Source organism: Lonchura striata, chromosome 5 (genome assembly GCF_050655825.1).
Source record: "Lonchura striata isolate lonStrDom1 chromosome 5, ASM5065582v1, whole genome shotgun sequence".
Classification (NCBI taxonomy): Eukaryota; Metazoa; Chordata; class Aves; order Passeriformes; family Estrildidae; genus Lonchura; species Lonchura striata.
Window position 1 is genome coordinate 25885781 of NC_140707.1, and position 19311 is coordinate 25905091.

At 46.5% G+C, this 19311-nt stretch overlaps 1 protein-coding gene across 3 annotated transcripts in view; it reads left to right on the forward strand.

Annotated features, from left to right (window-relative positions):
- Window positions 1–19311, forward strand: part of TMEM86A (transmembrane protein 86A) — a 25810-nt gene continuing 6499 nt past the window's right edge. Inside the window, exons 1-2 of one of the 3 annotated variants that reach the window (XM_021525652.3) lie at window positions 1–165; window positions 15799–16063. In XM_021525652.3, the coding sequence (XP_021381327.1) occupies window positions 145–165; window positions 15799–16063 (286 nt within the window). In that variant the 5' untranslated portion in view covers window positions 1–144. Of the gene's footprint in view, window positions 166–276; window positions 476–15798; window positions 16064–19311 lie in introns of those variants that run through there. The other 2 variants (XM_085581483.1, XM_085581482.1) reach the window with 2 other exon arrangements.

The window sequence follows — 19311 nt, forward strand, 5'->3', positions numbered from 1 at the left end:
CTCGTCCCCGCAGCGCATTCGCCGCGGGGGCCCCGCTGCCGTGACGTGAGCGCCGCCTAAAAAGCGGCCCGGCAGCGGGCAGGGCAGCGGGCTGGGCAGCGGCCACAGCGACAGCGGCCACGGCAGCAGCGCCCCGCCGCCGACATGGTGTCCCCCGTCACCGTGGTGAGTGCGGGCCGCGCGGCGGGCGGGGCGGCGGGGCCCGCGCCCCTTCCCACAGCTCCCGGCGCTGTCCCCGCTCCCGGCCGGTGCCTCCCACCCGCTCCCGGCGCTGGCCCCGCTCCCGGCCGGTGCCTCCCACCCGCTCCCGGCGCTGTCCCCCAGCGCGGCGGGCGCTCCTCTCCTCCCGCCACCCCCGATCCCCGCGATGCTCACCCCGGCCTCCCCCGGCAGCTGTTGCTCCAGCGGTGCGCCTGCCCGGGCGGCTCTCCGCTGCGTCCTCCTCTTGTCGTGTGTGTTTTTAAAAACAACCACGGTACGTCTGCTCTACGTGCGCTGCATCTGCTCAGAGCGGAGCTGCCCCAGCTGCCCCGGGCTCGCGTCGCGGCAGTGCCCGGCAGCATCCTCCTGTCCCCGCGGCCTCCCTTGCCCTCGCTGGCACCTCTGCCACGCCATCCGGAGGTGCTTTGCTGTCCGGGTCCTGGTTTGGGCTCAGGCGTGTGTTGACTCCCGTGTGGTGCAGACCTTTACCATGGGTTGGGTGACCTGAGACCTGGTCTCGTCTGCAAGTCAGTCTGGCACTTCCATCACTTAACGACACGATTGGGATTGGTGTCACCTGCCTGTCTCATGGGGTGTCACGATGCTTAATTAACGTAACCAGCAATAAGGCAGCAACCCGCTGCTGTTATTCTCAGTAGGTGATGTGTGCAGTAGAACTCTTGGATTGATGGAACCAAGCTGGTAACTGAAGGAGCTGTGGCTTGTGCCAGCAATACGAGGAGCTGCCCCTGCAGGTGAACAGGGGCTGGCTGTTTCAATGCTGAAAGAGCTGCCAGAACAGCAGAGAAGCTGCACTGTTAGACATGCTGCTTTGCATGTTCCCCTTTCTAGAAAGTGAGGGATTTGTTGGAATACCCCAGCAGACTTAACACATGCTGTAAGGATAACTGTTGCTGGGAAAGTTTCCTGGTGCTTTGCTGCAGTGCTGGAGACCTACTGCTGGTATCCTTGTTCCCTGTGGATCCGTTCTCTTCTTGTTTTGAAATACTTTGGTTAAGGGCCAGGCTATTGCATACTCTCTGGCAGGTAGAAATCTTGTCCTGATCTTAACTCACAAAGCTGGCGTTCAAAACTTTTAAATTGCTTTGCCAGTTCTGCACTGCAGGCTGTATTGTCTGACAGTGTGGATGACTTTTCCCCCGGTTATCAACATGTACCTGGTAAGTTCATCAGCAGCCTGGGGATGACTTTTATCTCTAGAGACAGAGGGAAGTAGCTTGGAAATTATAACTTTCTAGTGCCAAACTTTTTTGGGGTGGTTTTCCAAAATAGTTAAAAAAGGTGTGGTATCTTTGTACTTCCATGCCATAAACTAAATTTGTCCTTCAGTAATGCTTTTGGTTATAATGAGTTGTGTATGTGTATCTTGGAAGTAAAAATCTCATGTTGGGAAAGTACTGGAATGGCTCAGAAACTGACAGGATTTGTTTCACAGTTTGCAGAAGGCAGTACTTGGTTGTTGTGATAGTGCATCTGGGGCGGTCTTACAGAGTGTTATTTCAACTGAGTTTTGAGGCAGATTACTAAAACACAAGTACGTGCTGGGAAGGGTGTACAGAGTTCAGACCAGAAGACTTTAGGAAGGTAAACTGGGGGGGAAAATGAAAAAAAACCTTATTTTCTCACTTGCACTTCTGACATGTTACAAAGCACATTTTTGCTCTGGCTGTATCCCTGACATATGAACAGTTTACTTCTCCAAAGGCAACTAATGCAGGTGTGAAGCTATGGGGAGGTGGAGGGATGATAAAACCAGGAGCTTTGACCAGAGCTGCAGCAATTATTTGCCGTTGCTGTGGAGGTTAGAGGGGAGGACGACTGATTTTCACACAGCTCACAAAGAGAAGTGCTGCAAGCCTTCAGTGTTCTGAGGAGCAATTTTTTGCACCTCTCTGTCACTGGTTATCATGTCAGTGTTGCTCTGAAGGAGGTGCTGCTCCGTGCTGGCTGTCCCATGGCCCAGAAGGGTGGCTGGAATCGGCGTCACACAGCAGCCTGTGCTGCCCAGGAGCGTGGTGTGGCCCTTGCACAGCTGAGGGTGAGGAGCAGGATAGTTCTACAGCTGGTGGGCTTCCTTCAGCAAGTCTCTTGCTGAAGGGAAGGGCAGTGACCATTGGTCTGTCCACAGCTGGGTGCTCACCTTGGGGCCCAGCCCTTATCTCTGTGCTGTACTGCCTTTGCTCTGGGTCTTTGGAGCTGGCATGGATATCACTGCCATGACATGATGGGGAAATTCTCCGTAGGGGCAGCACCTGAGGCATAATCACATTAGCCAGAGGAATTGATTTGTCTGTAGTGTATGTCCTCTCTCAGCACACTGCAGCATCAGCCTCAGTGGGGAGAACACCAGAAGAAAACATGAGAGTGACAGGATTTTTCTTGCCATGCTCAAAATGATGGCCTTTGTACAGTACTGCAGCACGTGGCTCTGGCTGCTTACACACAACCTGCTCTCCTGTGTCTGCCACTCTTTCCTTCCTTAGGACACTTTTAACAAGAGTTAAAACCAATGAGCTCTAAGTCTGCTGTACATCTGATAGTGGGAGGGAACCACACAAGGAGGCATGGTCCATGGAGAGGATCAAGCCAGGACTGCTTTTTTGTACTGGCTGCCAGGTGTGCATCATTGCCTGGAGGGCTTGGAATGTCCACCCAGTGCACACAGAGAGACCACAGCATTGTGCAGAGCTCATCAGGCTGTGGTCTCTGATGCTGCACAAATCATATGTGCTGAGCCGGGGGAGCATGCCCACAAATAAACAAGTCTGGTGCCAAAGTACCTTTTAACATATTGTGCTAGGTCCTCAGTTGGGATAAAGCTCTGGAGCCCTGCTGATGTTAGAGTCTAGACTTGCATGGTGCTGGGCTGTGGCAGGGAAGATGCATTTGTCTGCCATCCTGTTCCATCTGGTGAGTGATGCTCACTCTGGTTGGAAGTCACCTTGGAGGAAAGCTTCACTGCTTACTCTGCTGGCAAGCAGGAGTGTCCTGCTTCAAAATTTTTATTCTTTATACTGCTCTGATTAAGAGCTGTTTTTTCTGCATAAAGACATGTTGGCTGAGAGCCTGCAGTTAAAGCACAGTATTGATAAATAGCACATTTGCTTCATGGATACGTGAGATTTCATTCCATTTTTGTTCAGTCATCACTGGTCCCACCTTAATAAAAGAGCACTCATTAGTGATTTTTGTCCAGCTCCCCCCACCCCCAACACTGTTGTCTAAGTGGTTTTTAGTGTGAGTTTGTGGGATATAGCTCTTGCCCTAAGGACCTTTCTGCCCAGCAGGCACCATGACTGTAGGAGCCACAGGTGTGCAGGAGATGAGCCCGGAGACATGCAGTCATTCTGACATTTACATAAGGCTCAGTGCTCAAAGGGACCCTATTTTGTCCCTAAAGTTAGGACTAAACTTAGAGTAGGGCTTCACAGCACTTTGAGGAAAACAGGGCATGGGAAATACAGATATTAATTGGCTGAGGGTACATCTCTTTGCGGGGGGGTTATAGATGATATCAGTGTGTCTTTTAGAACTAGGGGCTCTCATCCCTACAACATTCCCTCCACACCTAACTTGTACTCAACCCAGCACAGCCCTATCTTCAGGAGACAGGTGAAACACTCTGTGGGACAGATTATTGCCCAGAATCCATGTCTTAACAATCCCCATCCCTTCCCTTTTCTCCTCTGGTATGTTTGCATCTTTAAACAGAGATAGCTGGGTTGGGAAAGGGTATGTTGTTTTGACTACATGAAGGAAGTGGAGCCCTCAGCCCTGTCCTTTCAGGGTGGGAAGTAGCAGCACCCTCCTGAGAGCAGCCCTTGTCAGCCCTCAGGAAAGATGCAGGATATCACCGGGACAGAGTATAAAAGTGATTTGCAAGAACTGGGCAAAGTACCTGAAAGGTACAGTCTCAAAAGATATTCACCAGCAAGAAATATGGAATAGGGCTGGAGGACTGGGTGGGTATCATCTGTGTTTCTGAACAGGGGCCAAACCACACTGATCCAGATGGGTATGGAAACCTGATGTAAATCATGTTGCTTAGATACTCTGCACTGTGGGCAATTGTAGCAGTTAGTAGGTTGAAGCATAGCTTTAAAGGTTTATTATTAGGAAGGGTGCTCTGTAATCCTCAAACTTCTGCTGAAAACAAGAAAGCCAGATCACACCGGAACTATTTCAGCCTTTGCTTCTTACAGAGAGGATGTATTGTTTCTGCACTAATGAATGAAATGTTAGCAACCATCTAAGTTAGAAGTAACTCTTATACTTAATTTTGCTTATTCTCTGTTTCTGTGCAACATGGATGCTTTCATTGTAATTCCCCCCATTACTTAAATGCATCATAAATTGGGATTTTATTATGTAGGAGGCTTGTAGACATGCACATTTTTATACCGCATAGACAATTATAGAAATATGGCACTACTATAAAAACCAAGCCAATGTAAATGAAAGATAGAAAATATTTCTAAGCATCTGAGCTCACTGAAGGAAGGGAGGGAATCATCACCTTAGCAAAGCTTAGCTGGATCTTAGTAATATTTATGTCAGTCCCACCTTTTGGAAGAAGCCTAAAAACTTTGGTCCTGTTGAGGAAAAAGCGGTGCTGATTTATGCCAGCTAAAGCCCAGGCATAGTGTTACATGCCACGATTTATTTTTTCAGACTGAACTCGTGCATTCTTGTTGTGACATTGACATTCTTTGCTGTAGCTGTTGCTAGGGGAGGGTGGGCTAGGGGAGCTTGCAAAGTGCAGGCTTCTCTCACACTCTTCCCAGTGCCAAGGGAGGGAGCATTAAGCAGGCAGTGCTGATCACTGCTGCAGGCAGTGCTGTGGATTAAAGGCTTCATTAACCCAAGTGTATCACTCGAGGCACATATGTTTGTTGTTCAAAGTGTGCTTTGAGCATTAAGATTGTGGGTGCAGCTCAGAAGTCTGTACTTACACATAATTTCTCTGAAAGGAAAGAGATGCATTTCTTCCCTTCTCTTCTCCTGTCCAAGTATGTCTATCCAAAATACACTGTGTGCAGCAAAGAGCCAAAGTTATCTTCTCTGTGGGTAACTTCATAGTGCTGAGGAAATAATAACTCCAGTGAAATTAGACTCTTAGAAAAAGCTGGCATCAAGAACCCATCTTCTGCTAGCATGTGGAAACTCTTGAACAGCAAAAAGACTATTAATTACATAACTCACTTCCCTCCTGGAGGCCCAAGTGGTTATTATATCACCACTTAGTTTTTCTACTGTCCTTCATGTCACACAATGCCCAGTATACTTGTCATTACAATAGAGATGTAGATTTTGCTTACTGCAACATACACAAATTTAGGGTGATGGTTATTCCTTCTTCTAGCCCACTTGTGCCCTTCCTATATCCATTTCTTATACTGCCATGATCTAAATAGCATTTCAGCTAATGACAGGCTTCTGTGTGACAAATGTGTCTGTCTAGACCATCCCTCCAAATAATGCTGGAAGTGAACAAGTATCCAGGTGACAGTGCAGGAAACTGTGTCTAGGTGTTTACACACCACCAGAGCTGAAAAGCAGTAGATGGGCTGGGCAAAAGCTTTCCTGAGGATTTCAGGTGTGCTGGGCTGGGAAGGATTTCAGATACCAGCAGGGCCCAGGGTCTCACACTGCAGCCTCTGCAGTTTCTCTCTCTTATTTCTCAAGAAATGTAACTTGTGTCTCTTGTGTTAAGTCAGTGTTGCAAGGCTGACTCTTGTATTGCAAATCTGCCTGTTAGTGAGGATAGTGGCTCTTTTGATTCACCTTCCTGCAATCCTATGGAAATGCCTTGTTTCTACCAGCAGCCTAGTCTTCTCCCAAAAACTAATTCCTGTAGATTCTGAAAGACACATTCTTGCCAAAACTGAGAAATATGAGACGACCCTTGTTACTGAATTGGCCTTGAGACTTTTGTCAAATTTGAATGAATGGTAAAGTTTCATGTTTTCCTTCTCACCAGATACCAGCTTTGGAGGCAGATATGGCATCAGGCAGTAAATTTCCTGTTCATATCAAAATGAGTGCCTTTCTGCTGGTTGCAAGTAGCCTCTGACTGAATCATTGCTTGAGACTGAGGGAAGTTTGACTTTAAGCCAGCTGCTCATTTTTCAGCACATTCTAGGCACACTAGACAGATCCTCAGATTTACATGTTACCCATGGCTTCAGCAGAACTGGGCTGAGGCCATGGGTTATCTACTGTATCCCTATTTGCCTGTGTCTTTGATTTTGTTAAAGTATGGATAGCAGTGCTGACTTGCTCTCCATGGCAGGGGGAACTAAGCAAATTTTGTGGCTTTTCCCTGCAACCCTGATACAAAAAGGAGTGTGATGACAAGGTTACCACTTAAATGATGTTTTAATTGAAGTTTCCACTTTGCTTGGTTGCATCTCTGGATTTGCACCCTCAATATAAAGGGCATAATCCTGGTAAACAGCTGCACACTTGTTTGTGAGTGTGGTCTGCATTTGTTTATGCAGCTGGATTACAGCAGGGGTTTTGCAAATAAAAGCCTTGGTGTATCAGTGCAGGTCCTGGGAGTGTGTGGGTTAGTGTTTGTGCAGGTTAGTGTTTGCACCTGCCCACTCCACATCTGTTGAGACTGGCTGGGAAGATCCAATTTATCTTCAGGTAAGTTGTGTCTGATACTGACTTAACCAGATCACAGCATCTTGACACAAGAGTAGATATTGGAAATAAAATCTGTGGCTCTGCTATCATTGTTTGACTTTAACACTCTCCTGCCTCTTAAGCATATTGATCCCATGATAACATTGAGGAGGGCTGCAGCAGCATCTCTCTAAATACACATCTTGGGATTCATTGCTATTTTTCCCTTCTGATTTTCTTTAATGTCAGTATTCCACAAGCTTTCAACCTGCAGGATATGATACACAGGTAGAGTAAAGCTTTTCATTCAGCTTCCTAATAGGCATAAGACAAGCTGAGGAGTCCCTCCTGGGCTTCTCAGCACAGCCCTATTTGGTATTATTGCAGCCCCTTGTGAGGATTCATACAGCAGAAGTCTCTTGTGCAGAGCGCCAGCTTTCCCAGACTGGCAGCTGCCTTCCCCTCCTGTTTCAGTTCTTCCTTCCTGTTCCTTTTGCAAAAGCCTCACCTCTGCCAAGCTTGCACCAGTCTGCTGTGTGAGCCAGAATTGCCTTTTGAATGCCTGGGGTGGTTTCACCCTTGGCATGTCTTTGGCAATGGCTGGTAGGGCTGTACAGCCTGTTGTGAGCCACCTACCTTCTGGGCTGCACTACTGCCTCTTTAGCTCTTCCTGCAGAGGGCTGTCACAGCACCAGTGCCTGCAATGCCCTTCCTTTAGACCCATGTTATTCCCCACAGATTGTAGGTAAAATGACATTGCTCTGCTGAAGAGGTTGCTTCTGGATGGAAGGGCCTCCCCTCACAAATCCCAATCCCTGGTGGCAAAGCAGCATGGGCCAGGGTAGAGCTTTGCCAAGTGCCCATTTTCCCTGAGTACACATTCTTCCTTCCGTGCATCCCTGCTGCCACAGCAAAATGACAGAGTGGCTGGGGCCCTCCAGCAAGCACATACACGTTGCAGTGGGTTGTGGGGTGCAAAAATTATTAGAGAGGGATTTCAGCCCTGGGAACAAAGCACCCTCTCTGCAGATCCCTCTCTGCTATTACCTGGAGATTCAGCCTGCCCTTGGTGCTGACAAGGAAAGAACTGACAGCTCTTCCTGGGGTACTTTGTTTTGGGTCTGCACCAGAGGCTGGAGAGAGGCTCCTGTTTTGCCACACAGCTCTGGGGGCAGGTGTCAGTGGGTGACACTTGTCTGTAGCAATGGGCCCTGCAAGTGGGGTGCTGCTTTTTCCTGTGGCTCTGGGACTTGCAGCTTACATGTTGTGCTTGCCTAAAACTGCTTCTTTCTGGGTAACAGAGGTCTGAACTCCCTGTCACAGAGAAGTGTGATACAAATAATGATAAGTCTTCTGAGAACAAGTGCTTGTAGTCTGGAAGCCCTCCCCAGGATAAGCTGGGGAGACTGTTCTATAAGCAGAAGAAATTTTTTATCTGGCTTCTAGTGTGACAGGCCAAATAATTGCCCCTTCCCATCCTGAGAGGAATTGCCTGGGACAGGTACCAACAGTGCATTTCAGGGTGCTGGCTCCTGAATTCCCTGTGGCTCCAGAGCCTCCTCCTGATGTCCAGAGTAGCAGTGGGATATGGCCCCACCTGACCTCATTCAAGAGGAAGGGTATGTGCCCTTGCTGGGGCAGCGCTGCATCTCTGATGAACAAAGTGAAAGGACAGACCCATTGTGGTTCAGGTTTTTAAGCATCTGCAAGGGGTTCTTTTGTGAGAGTTACAGCAAAGGAAATGTTTGGAGAGGCTTGCTTTCTGCTACACAAAAAAGAAGATCTGGAATCCCAGGGGGGGAAGGCAATCCTTGCTCTGAGATAAGATGCTTTCAGGCAAATCCTATATTTTTGCTTTCATTTCTGAGAGCCATTGAACTATCCTGAAAGCACTAGTCTATGACAGCCCCTGCAGGCTTGAAGAGGCTTTTGAATTCTTGACTAGTTTAGTATTGTTAGTGCTTGGCAGTGGCACATTATTGACCATGATCTCCAAAACTGCTGACAGCTATAGCATTGCTACAGATGTGGAGTCAATCATTACTACTGCAGGTTAAGAAGTTTTTAAGATTGCCCTGCTTGTGGTCTTGTGCCAGTCTGGTAGACAGGACATATGATTGGTAATCGAAAAAAAAACCAAAATCACCCCCCAAAAACAAACTCTAGCAAAAATACATACTTCCAGGCTGAGTCTTCAGGGTTAAATGTATTTGTCTGTAATTCTTATGAGTTAACATCGGCTAAAGAAAGGCTTCACCACCTTGAAAGCTTCCCTGCAGTCCCAGAAAGCCAAGGGCAGGTAGCCACTGACTTTGTATGGTATTGGTGGGTGTAGCAGTACCTGACTTTGCCTGGCCTGGTAGCAATAGGGCTAACTACTGCTAACTAGGAAAGTCCCAGAGACACTGTCGTGTACCTCATTAGCCAATCTAACAGAATTTCATCTTCTATTCAGTATGGGAGATAACTTTTATGGATACTGTAATTTCCTTAACTGCTGGAGGGAACACTGTGGTCTGTTGTCTCAAGGTAGCTTTGGGCAGTGTCATGGTTTAAAAGGCAAGAAGTAGGAGTGGGCTCCTCTTGCAATTGTGGCACAAGCAGTGCTCTGAGTGGTGGGGTGATTTCCTTAGCTCCAGAACCTCCTCCATCTACTTTAGGCTCCTAAGGCACTGTTCCCTCACATTTCTAGAGCCTCCTACAAGGAGTCTTGAGGGCAAGACTCCAGTTTCCTTTGTGACTTTTATACATACCGGCTGTCTGCAGATGCATGTTTTTTATCTCACGGGTGTAGCAGCAAAGAGCTGCCATGTCCAAGGGCTCCCAGGTCACAGTGGCTGCTGAGGCAGCCTGGCCTGTCAGCAGCCCTGTGAGTGTGGTCAGTGCGGCTGCTCAGCACGCAGCGTGTTTCACATTCTTCTTCCTTAAGCACCTGCTGACAAGATGGGGCTGCAGTTTTACTTACGCTGCAGAAGTGGTGTCTGCCACAGCACAGGAGCCTCTGGATGAGTGCTCCCCAGCTCTCCCGGCACAAACCAGCCCATTTTTGCTGCCCAGCTGGGTGGCCGTGCCGTGCCCACGGTGCCCGGGCGTGCTGCCTCGCTGCGGGGGCTCGAGCTGCCATTCCACCTGGGAGAGCCTGGCACAGGCAAACATTGCCCTGCTGCCAGGCATCTGCAGGGAACCTCTGCTGCAAGCTGCCTCCCTTCTCTGCACATCTGAGGGGCAGTCACTCATCTGGAAGCACCCTGGTGCTGACAGGTTTTCATCCCCTCTATGGTTAATCTGGAGATTCGCTTGAGTGTTAATGTGACTGCAAGTTGGGTAGCACTTTGACTTGGTGGTGAAAATAAGTTTTGTTGTGGTTCTTTTTCCTGCATGCAGCTGTGTCTGTAGCAGCCCAGCCATGCATGGGGGCTCTTGTTAGATGCCAGTTTGATTGATCTTAACCCACTGCCTGCTCCTCTGTGCCTCCACCAAAGGACTACTTTTCTGATGCCAAGAATTTGTGAAGCAATATATCTGAGTTCACCACCCAAGAACTGTGAGGGCCTGTGCCAATTTTTTAATTGCATTTTTCTGGCAAATATCCCCAGCTTGGTCTTAAGAAGAAAAAGTCAAGTATTTCTAGCTCTCAACCCTGTGTTGGTCTGCTGTGAAGCAAAGCTTGGAAGTACAGCTGGACCTTACTTTGCTTAACTGAGGTGGGGAAGAGGGTACTGAGTCTGCTGGGGTAGAGGGGGGAATGATGGAAGCCAAGAAATCAGTCCTATTTTGCAGGAATTTAAGAGACCCTGGGGATGGAAGAGCTGCCTTGGACATTCATGTGTCTGAGCTGGGAGGATGATCCTTTTGCAGGCTGGAAGTGTTCAGGCAGAGTCCTGTTACTTTTGGCTTGTGCTGAACAACAGAGGCTCCTGTTAGACAAATCCATGATTTTTTGACCCCTTGCAAACAGGTCTGACTGAACAGCTGAGCATGAGCTGAATTTCACTGCATTACCCTTGTGGGAGAAACAGAGGCCCTGGAAGTGCCAGAAGCTGCAATAAAGTTGTGGCAAAACTCATTGCATGGCATAAGCATGGTGAAGACAGGATTATCAGCATGCAGCTTCTCCCACATGCAAAACACGTACCATCTTCTGGGTGATTTATTTGCTATTTCACAAATCTGTTTTAGATGCAGCCTCTACAGTCTTGTCTCCACTTGAGGGGAGGAGGGTTTATCTATCACCCTGAATTTCCTGCAGCATGTGGAGCCTGTTCAGGAGCCATCTGCCTTGGATGCTTGGCCCTTGGCATCTCCAACACAAACATAAAGCCTCCTATTAATTGCAAAGATATGTTGCACCAACACAGTATTTCAGGCAGGTTGACTGGCCGATTCAGTAACTCTTCAGCACCCTCCATAACAAGCACTTACTTTCAGAATTTTATTCAGGAGCAACCTGGGACATGTACAAGCCAGTACCTTCCTTGACAAATGGCAACAGGCAATCGGTTGTCCCCTAGGAGCATGTTTGTTCCTGCAGGAGAGCAGACCTTGAGAGCTTTGCAGAGAGCCACATATTCTGGGCAGTGAGAAACAAGAGCCATGGGCTTGCAGTGGCAGCAAACATGGCAACAAAGCCAAATAAACATTTTTTGGCACACAACTGGGGGTGGGAGCTATTATCACAGTAGGGGAGAGCCAAGGCAGGATCCACAATGCTGGATGCCAAAAGCCAGGAGGAGCAGCTCAGACACAAAATGGTACAAGGCTGATGGGAGGGCTGGGTGGAGGACAACAGCCCAGCTTTTTTTGGCCAGTGCACACAATTGTGCTCAAGTGTTGCTCAGTGGAATGGCTGGGGTATTATTTTTACAGCACTTTTCCTGGAAAGCTGCACTTTGCAGCCTAGTGGGTGTGAGCCATATCCCCACAGCAGGCTGGCACTCAGCTGGTGTCTGTATCCTCATTTTCATTGCAGGCTGATTTAGTGGGCTTTGCAGAGAGAAGAGCATTAGTGGATATTCCACATTGTTTTCTGGGACCAGTGCAAGGTTTAAGAACAATGAACTCTGGCCAACTCTGTGCAACAAGCTTCTGATGTTTTTCTGTACCTCAGGAGCAAGATATCTCCTTCCCTGTGGCAGCTGGATTTGCTTTCTCACTTGTGAAATAGATACAGACAAATGGCTCCAAAATGTTAAAGAAAATCGAGGCACTGTCTTATGAGTGTAACTGTTCCTCTATGGATGGGGCTTATTCTGGAGTAGAGGAGCCAGGTGTAAATTTTTGGCTTGGTTATGTGCCTGCAGCAGTCAGAACAGGCTATGTACAGCAGTATGTCAAACTGGAGCAGAATGAGTACAGACAAAGCAAGAAGGGATCCTGTAAATCTGTGAACAACTAGAGAGGTGAATAGCCAAGCCCCAAGCCTCTAGAAAGCTGCAAGTGCCAATACCATGTTCTGTTTGAAGATCACAGAATGGTTGGGATTGCAAGGGACCTCTGGAGATTATCTGGTACAAAGTCTCTTGGTGAGAGCCAAGACACAACTTCCTCCTAGTCTGCCCAAGTCTTGGAGGGCTTCACTGGATTTGGTTGGATGCAGATAACTCAATAAATAATATTTCTACTGTAATTCCACAAATACAGAGCTAGTGGCTTTATAGCAGTGTAAACTAGTTCTTAAAGATTCTGAGTAACTTAGTAGCCATAGCAGTTGAGAAAAAGCCCAGAATTATGCTCGGTTTAGAAATTAAAATGTTGAAAATACTGCCTTGTTTTTGCATTCAAGATATTTTCTGTACTACATTTCAGCATGGAGTAAATTAGCAGTGGTAGGAGAAAAGATTTGGGGAGAAAAATGCAATAGAATTTGTAACAAAATGGCAAAGCCCAGCTTAAAGCCATGACAATCACACACATTAGCAAAAAAGGTCTTGTCATCTCCATCAAGTGCTTTCTTTTCCAGCCCCATGGTGCAGCTCCATCTCATATTCTGTCTCTGAGACACAGGGACAAAGGAGATGGGTGGTTTAATCCAATTTATCCAGACAGACAAGAAATAATGTTCCCCTTCTCTGTGGTACAGTAAGTCCCATTATGGATTATATGCTTGGCTTTCCTCAAGCCACAGCTTCCAGTCATGTTGGTACATGGTTTTCCAATACCAGTCTTGGCTTGTCCTTCAGGTGGCAAATTGCCCCATCACCCCTTTACAAGCCTCAGCTATGTGGCCAAATAGAGGATGATCCTCCCTCACCCTCTGATTGTCTCAGTTTTTCTTGGAGAACTTTTCCAAAGTATTTCCAGTGCCACTCATGGGGCCCTCATCTTGGTCAGAGCCATAAAAGGGGCTCCAGTGAGCTGCAGCATTCTGTGATGGGCAAGGGCATGCTTGTAAATAACTCATCTGAAGTATACTTGGAGAAGAAATGTTAAGAAATAAAGTGTCAATGATGAGAAGCCTGTAGCCCTTCTAAAAGTATGAGATCATTCTTACATGAGAGTGCTGTAACTCTTATGCATAAAAAATTCCTCAATTATTATTAGGATGGAAATAATACAAACCATTATTCTAAAATAAAGCTGTCTGGGCTTGCAAAATTTACATTCAAATAGTGAGAAATGGTAATTTTAAGCTTACCAAGCAAACATAATTATTTTGCACAAGTTTTTATCTTAGCTTCAGTAAGGCAAGGTTCCTGGGGAAATGACAAGTGTAATTAAAACCTGTCTCATCATGTGTGCACACAGGGGAGGGCAAGCTGTGATGGTAATTGTAACTGCTCCTAGCAGGTGTTTTTCTGTTAATATGAAGTATTAAATAAAACCTACCATATTTACTAACCCAAATATTCTCCTGTATGCTTCTGTGCACTCTTTCCCCTACAATATTTGATAGCTCCCAGGCAACCCCAGTACTGCGAGGAGCCTACATGGGTTTTTATGACTTTTAATTCAAGTTCATTTGCTATGTGCTGCCAGAATTTTCCCAGGGAATGCAGACAAGGAGTGGTAAATGGTGATTAATTTAGACAGCCTAAGTAGAGGACTCATGATGGCTCCCCATGTAATACAAGAAAGTTAACAGCTCTGATGTCCTTTTGTTAGGGAATTGTGTAGCCTGGTTGTTTAATGGAGTGTTTAAAAATTGTGTTGGCAATAGCCTATGAATAATGTATGATGATATACCTTACTGCCAAGAAACTGCTGATATGCTGGGGAAATTTCCATCAGATGTGAGAAAAATTTTGAAGGCACTGTCTTCTTGGGATGCCCTTTATTTATAGCCTCACTGCTTCAGAGATTGCCTTCCCTTTTTAGATACTGCATGTGAAGATGCCCTCCACTGCCTCTGCTTCTGTCTTCCTACTCCACTTGACTCCATTTGTTTGTGCCCATAAAAGATCCTGATTTTTTACAAGATTAGGCTTTATCACCTGGGCACTGTAAGCATGGAATATTTCCTGTGCAATCTTCACCTGTTCTAGGTATCTGCATGAAGGCATCCTGCATCAAAGGAAGATGGACACTGGTCATGACAATGTCCCATGATGCAGGAAGCAAAAAAAGAGTCAAGTTATTTGGAAAAAAAAACAAAAACAAAGACAAATTTGATTTCACAGTGTGAAATCAATTTGTATGCCTCCGAATTTTCCCCTATGTCCTCCTCCAGGGCAGGAGGCCTCTTGTGCTTTGGGCATGAGTTGTGGGAAGTCATTGTGGTATGTAGGAAATAAATCTTGCTTGAGCAAAGAAATTATAAGATTGAGGGTGAGCCCCTGCTTGCAGGTGAGCTCAGGGGGTTACACTGCCTTAGGAAGAGGAAACAGGCCTCCTGTAAGACTCTGGGACATAGCTCAGGCAGGCATGGAAGCAGTTACAGTCCTTTCCCTTGCTCCTTGTTTTGGCCCTCAGCTCTTCTCCAGCAGAAAATAAAATCATAGCTTTGTTTCTCACATGGAGTTTTACCCACCTGCCCTGAAATGCAGAAATGTGGCAGGAGGGCAGGTGAACACAATGTGTACCACTGTGCAGAGTGGTCTCAGCACAGTGTTTGTCAAGAGCAGACCCAGCTTGTGGAGCCTGTAGCTCTGTGCCCTGCTGTGGTTTTGTTATGAGTAGCCAAGTGCTCGTGCTGCATTTTTGTGTCTGTATTTACACAATAGAGCCCTGAGTCAAAACATTTCCTGCATTATGGTACTGTATTATTAGTATATTGCTAGAACAAAGCCACACGAGGTTGATGTTAGAATGAGTCAGCAGAGGAAGTGACATCCTCACCTGGGAGGTTGATGTGTTGGGTTTTGACGTTCGTGATGCCAGCAGCAAGCTCCAGGCATGAGGCTACAGGGCAGAGGAAAGAATGGGTTGGGAGAGAGGTTGTATCCTCAGGGTGATCTGCAACTGGCTAAGCAGGAGGATTTGTGAAAATGGGAGAGAAGATTTGTGCTTTTACTGGCTTGTTTGCTGCTGGGATATATCTGGGCATGCAGTATTTTCACAGTTCCTGGAAAGGTGTATAAAAGGATGTTCTGGTGTGATTTTATGATGATTGTATCCCCATTCATTTGTTTAGACCAGAAATAAGTTTTGCACCTTTAAGATTAGCCTAAACACAAGATAGGTGACAAGGAGCACCAGAGGAGTTTGACTAATGACCTGAATATTTTCAGTGGAACAAATAAAGAGAAAAGTTTCTAAAACTTCCTTGAAATCCATCACTCAAAGCCCATCCTGCCAACTGAGAAGTGTATTCAGCAGAGAGAGTCACAAAGGTCCAGGCAGAGGGTCGTGGTCAAGTTCAGCCAGCATTTCTGGGGTAGGAGCACTGTCAGCTGACAGTATATGGAAGAGCAACTTTCAAAGGGAAGGAGCCAGTTCTGTTATGAAGTTTATTCCACTGATGTTTCTGATGATCCTATTAACTTGTTTTTTAACATTTGTTTTCTTTAGGTGAAGAGTGAAGGCCCCAAACTGGTCCCCTTCTTTAAAGCCACTTGTGTCTACTTTGTCCTTTGGCTGCCAACTTCCAGCCCCTCCTGGTTCAGTGCCCTCATTAAATGTCTACCCATCTTTTGCCTGTGGGTCTTCCTTCTGGCTCATGGGATTAACTTCCTAGTGTCACACCGGAGTGCCAGCCGCATCCTAGCAGGACTCATATTCTCAGCAGTGGGAGATGCCTTTCTCATCTGGCAAGAGCAGGGCTACTTCATTCATGGTGAGTATACAGTCAGTCCTAAAGGCATGCCACAGTGCCCAGCTGTTACCCTCTTTATTTAGTAATGAGTTGCTGGCCCGCATGTTTTGTTTATTCATGTACAGCTTAAGCCCCAGGCGCTGGGAAGCACTCATCCCTTGACTAAAATCCCTCATGGTTTGAGGAAGTACATTGTGGATGAGTCCTTCTCTTGAGGTTAGAGAGGTAATTGGGTCAGGTTAGGTTTCCTGGCATGTGTCACAGCATCTGGGCTGGCTGTAGTTGAGAAGGTGGCATGCCAGAATACCTGGGGAAGAGAAGGAAACGCTCGTGGCACTCATCAGTTCCCATGAAGCTGTGGAAAGCGTTTACCTCCTATCTCTCTGCAGGGATATCTGTCAGCCCTTTGCTATGAAGACTGGGGATGGGACATATTGTGCACAGCTCCTTGGTAGAGAGGACATTTATGTTTTGATAGACAAGCCCATAGCCTGGGGGAGGCATTAAGTGGATGATAAAAACCAAAGCAGCATCAATCTTGTCCTACATGCAGGTTCATCAGTGTGAATCATGCAGCCTGTTGTACAAGACATGTCTGTTTTGCAAACTTTTAAATGATGGTCAAGGACAAACCTTACCACAGTGGTCTTCTCTACAGAAAAATCCACATCTCTCAGAGCGCAATGAGCTTGGTTTATTTTGCTAGTTTGCAGACTGGAACATAATGATTCAGACTAATCATTTAAAGTCATGTTGAACCTGCCTGCAGCAAGTCTCTCCTTGGCCTTGGACTGTCAAAAGAAATCAGCAGCAGTTGAGTTCTTCACTGAAATGACTGGTGGGGTTTCTGAAGTTAATTTAAGCAACACAGGCATTGCACATAACACCTGCCATTAACTGGCTGCTGTAACTGTCCCTCTGGAAAATGTGATGAGGGAACTTTCCTGACTTGTGCTGTTGTCAGCTCTGAAAGTCAAAGGCTTATTTTTTCCCCTCTCTCATGAGGTTAGTATTTAGTTTTATTCTGGGATTTCCACAAGCTCTTTCTTTACCAGAAGGAAGTGTGTGCAGTGCCAGATATGAAAGGCCAAATGCTCTGAATCTGATTTTAATCCTGCTTCTCAAGGGCTTATCCCCATCCCATTAAAAGTTGGGGTATATATTTCAGATATAAGCAGATAAAGTGCACTGCTCCACTTCATCCTTCACATTGCCTGCAAAATGTATTTTCTCCTATTTAAAACTCAACAGGTTGCTGTTGCTGACAACTGACAATATTTTTGACATCATCAGTTGTGGGAATTTGAAATTTGAAGAGAAAAGAGGAAAGACTGGATGAAAATGTACATTCTGTTCAATTTCTGCAAGTTTTGGAGTGAAAAGGGTTGGAAACTGGCCTCATTTGAAAAGCTTTTGAGACAATGAGTTTATAAAAGGACATTTGTTCATTACTTTATAGGGAAGCGAGAGCCTGGGAACCTACTCCTGGCATGCTTGACTTTTTTTCATTTTTGCTGTTTCAGTCCACTAATAACACATTATTTTCTGACTACTGTCTTACTGCATGTAGAAGATATTTTACAGTGTTAATATCTTAATATCCACCTCCTTTGATAGCAGGCACTTACAAACAATTTATGCATTTGGTGAAGAAGACAGGGACTAGCAAAAAGGCCTTATTGCCAGCCTGACGAAACCCAGAGGAAGAAAGTGGGAGAAAAGGGCTTATCTCCCTGATGTGGTTGAGAGGACCAAGCTAAAGGCTAAGAAATACAAGAGAAGTGCACCCCCTCCCCTGTGCAGCCATCACAGATTTCCCCAGTTCCTGGCTTGATTTGTGGGTGTTGAATGAGTAAACCTGGGAGCTGACTCCCTTGTTTGTGACCAGTATCACCACATATCACGAAACTCCTTCTGCCTTTCCAGGCTCTTTGCCTGCCGCACCCTGTCCTCTCCTCATCCTCCCTGCCAGATGCATGCATGAAGGACATCACATTCTTCAGTTCCCTGTTGCAGAATGCTCCATATAATGACAGTGAAGGAAAGACCATTGCTCACTGCTGGGACAACATATACTTCTTCTCCTTAGCACATTCCTGGGCTCTAACCTTTCTTACATTATAACCCTGTAACAAGCTCTTGTCCTAAATCCCTTCTCAGTTCCTTCAGTGTTCTGTCCATGAGGTAAAACATCAGCTTCTCATTGTCCTCTGTGCTTCTCTTCTTTCCCCTTCACGCTGTCCATTTAACTCTAGCCTCACCCTGCAAAAGAGATCCCACCAGCCTCCTCTCTCTTGTGGATTTTCTTCTCATCCCACCACAGCTGAGCTCTCAGTGGGTGTCTGATCTGGTCTTCTCCACAGTCAGGGAGATGCTTCCACTTCTTCCTTGACTGCCTCAACAAGAGTAGTAGGATGAAGTAACGTGTGCCAGCTGCAGGTTTTGTGACTGCCTTTACACATGCTAAATGTGAACAAGTGTCCTGCTGGAGGACTCAGCTTCCCAGATCCTTTTCTCCATTTCATGCTTTAGAGTTGCATGAAAACTTCCAGCTCCTCTAATAACCCTACCAAGATAAAGTAGGAGAGCCTGCAGCTGCACCATGTGTGGGTCTGGGAACCAGAAGACCCAAGAAGCTGGGCTCTGTTTGTGCCCCATTATCTACAGTTGTCATTGACAGCTTGGAGACAGCAGCTGTACCAACATGTTGGGACATATTTTTGTCAAATGGATTAGTGAGAAGTTAATAACAGGGGCAGCACCTTCCAACACCCACATCTGGCATTTCTCAGTGGTGCTGCACTTCAAAGGGAAGCTGGCATTTTATTTTCTCTGACTGATTCCTGGTAAGGTTCATCTGAATCTTGCAAATAGCCATAAAATTGTTGGCAGATCACATTGGTGCAGTCTCTGAAATATGCCAGCTGCTTCTTTCCAGTTTAGATTTCTCCCAGCTCTGGGCAGAGATGGAGAAGCAGTTAGATTTAGTCCTCAAGTGCCTTTGGGTTTGTGGCTAAATATGGGCAAGCTTTGTGTCAGGGTTCAGAGGGATTGGTCTTTTGTCAGGTTTTGTTCCTACACTGCTGTGGTTCCAGTCTTCCTTGTTCCACATGTGACCTATGAGCAAAACACTATGGATAGTTAGAGGGGGTGGTCTTTGGTCTGCCTTGTTCTCAACCTTCCACCCAAAGTAGGGGAAGAGGAGGTACCTGAAAAACAAGATCAATTAACTCTCCAGCAGCTTAGTTCCACCCAGCTTCTTAGCAGAA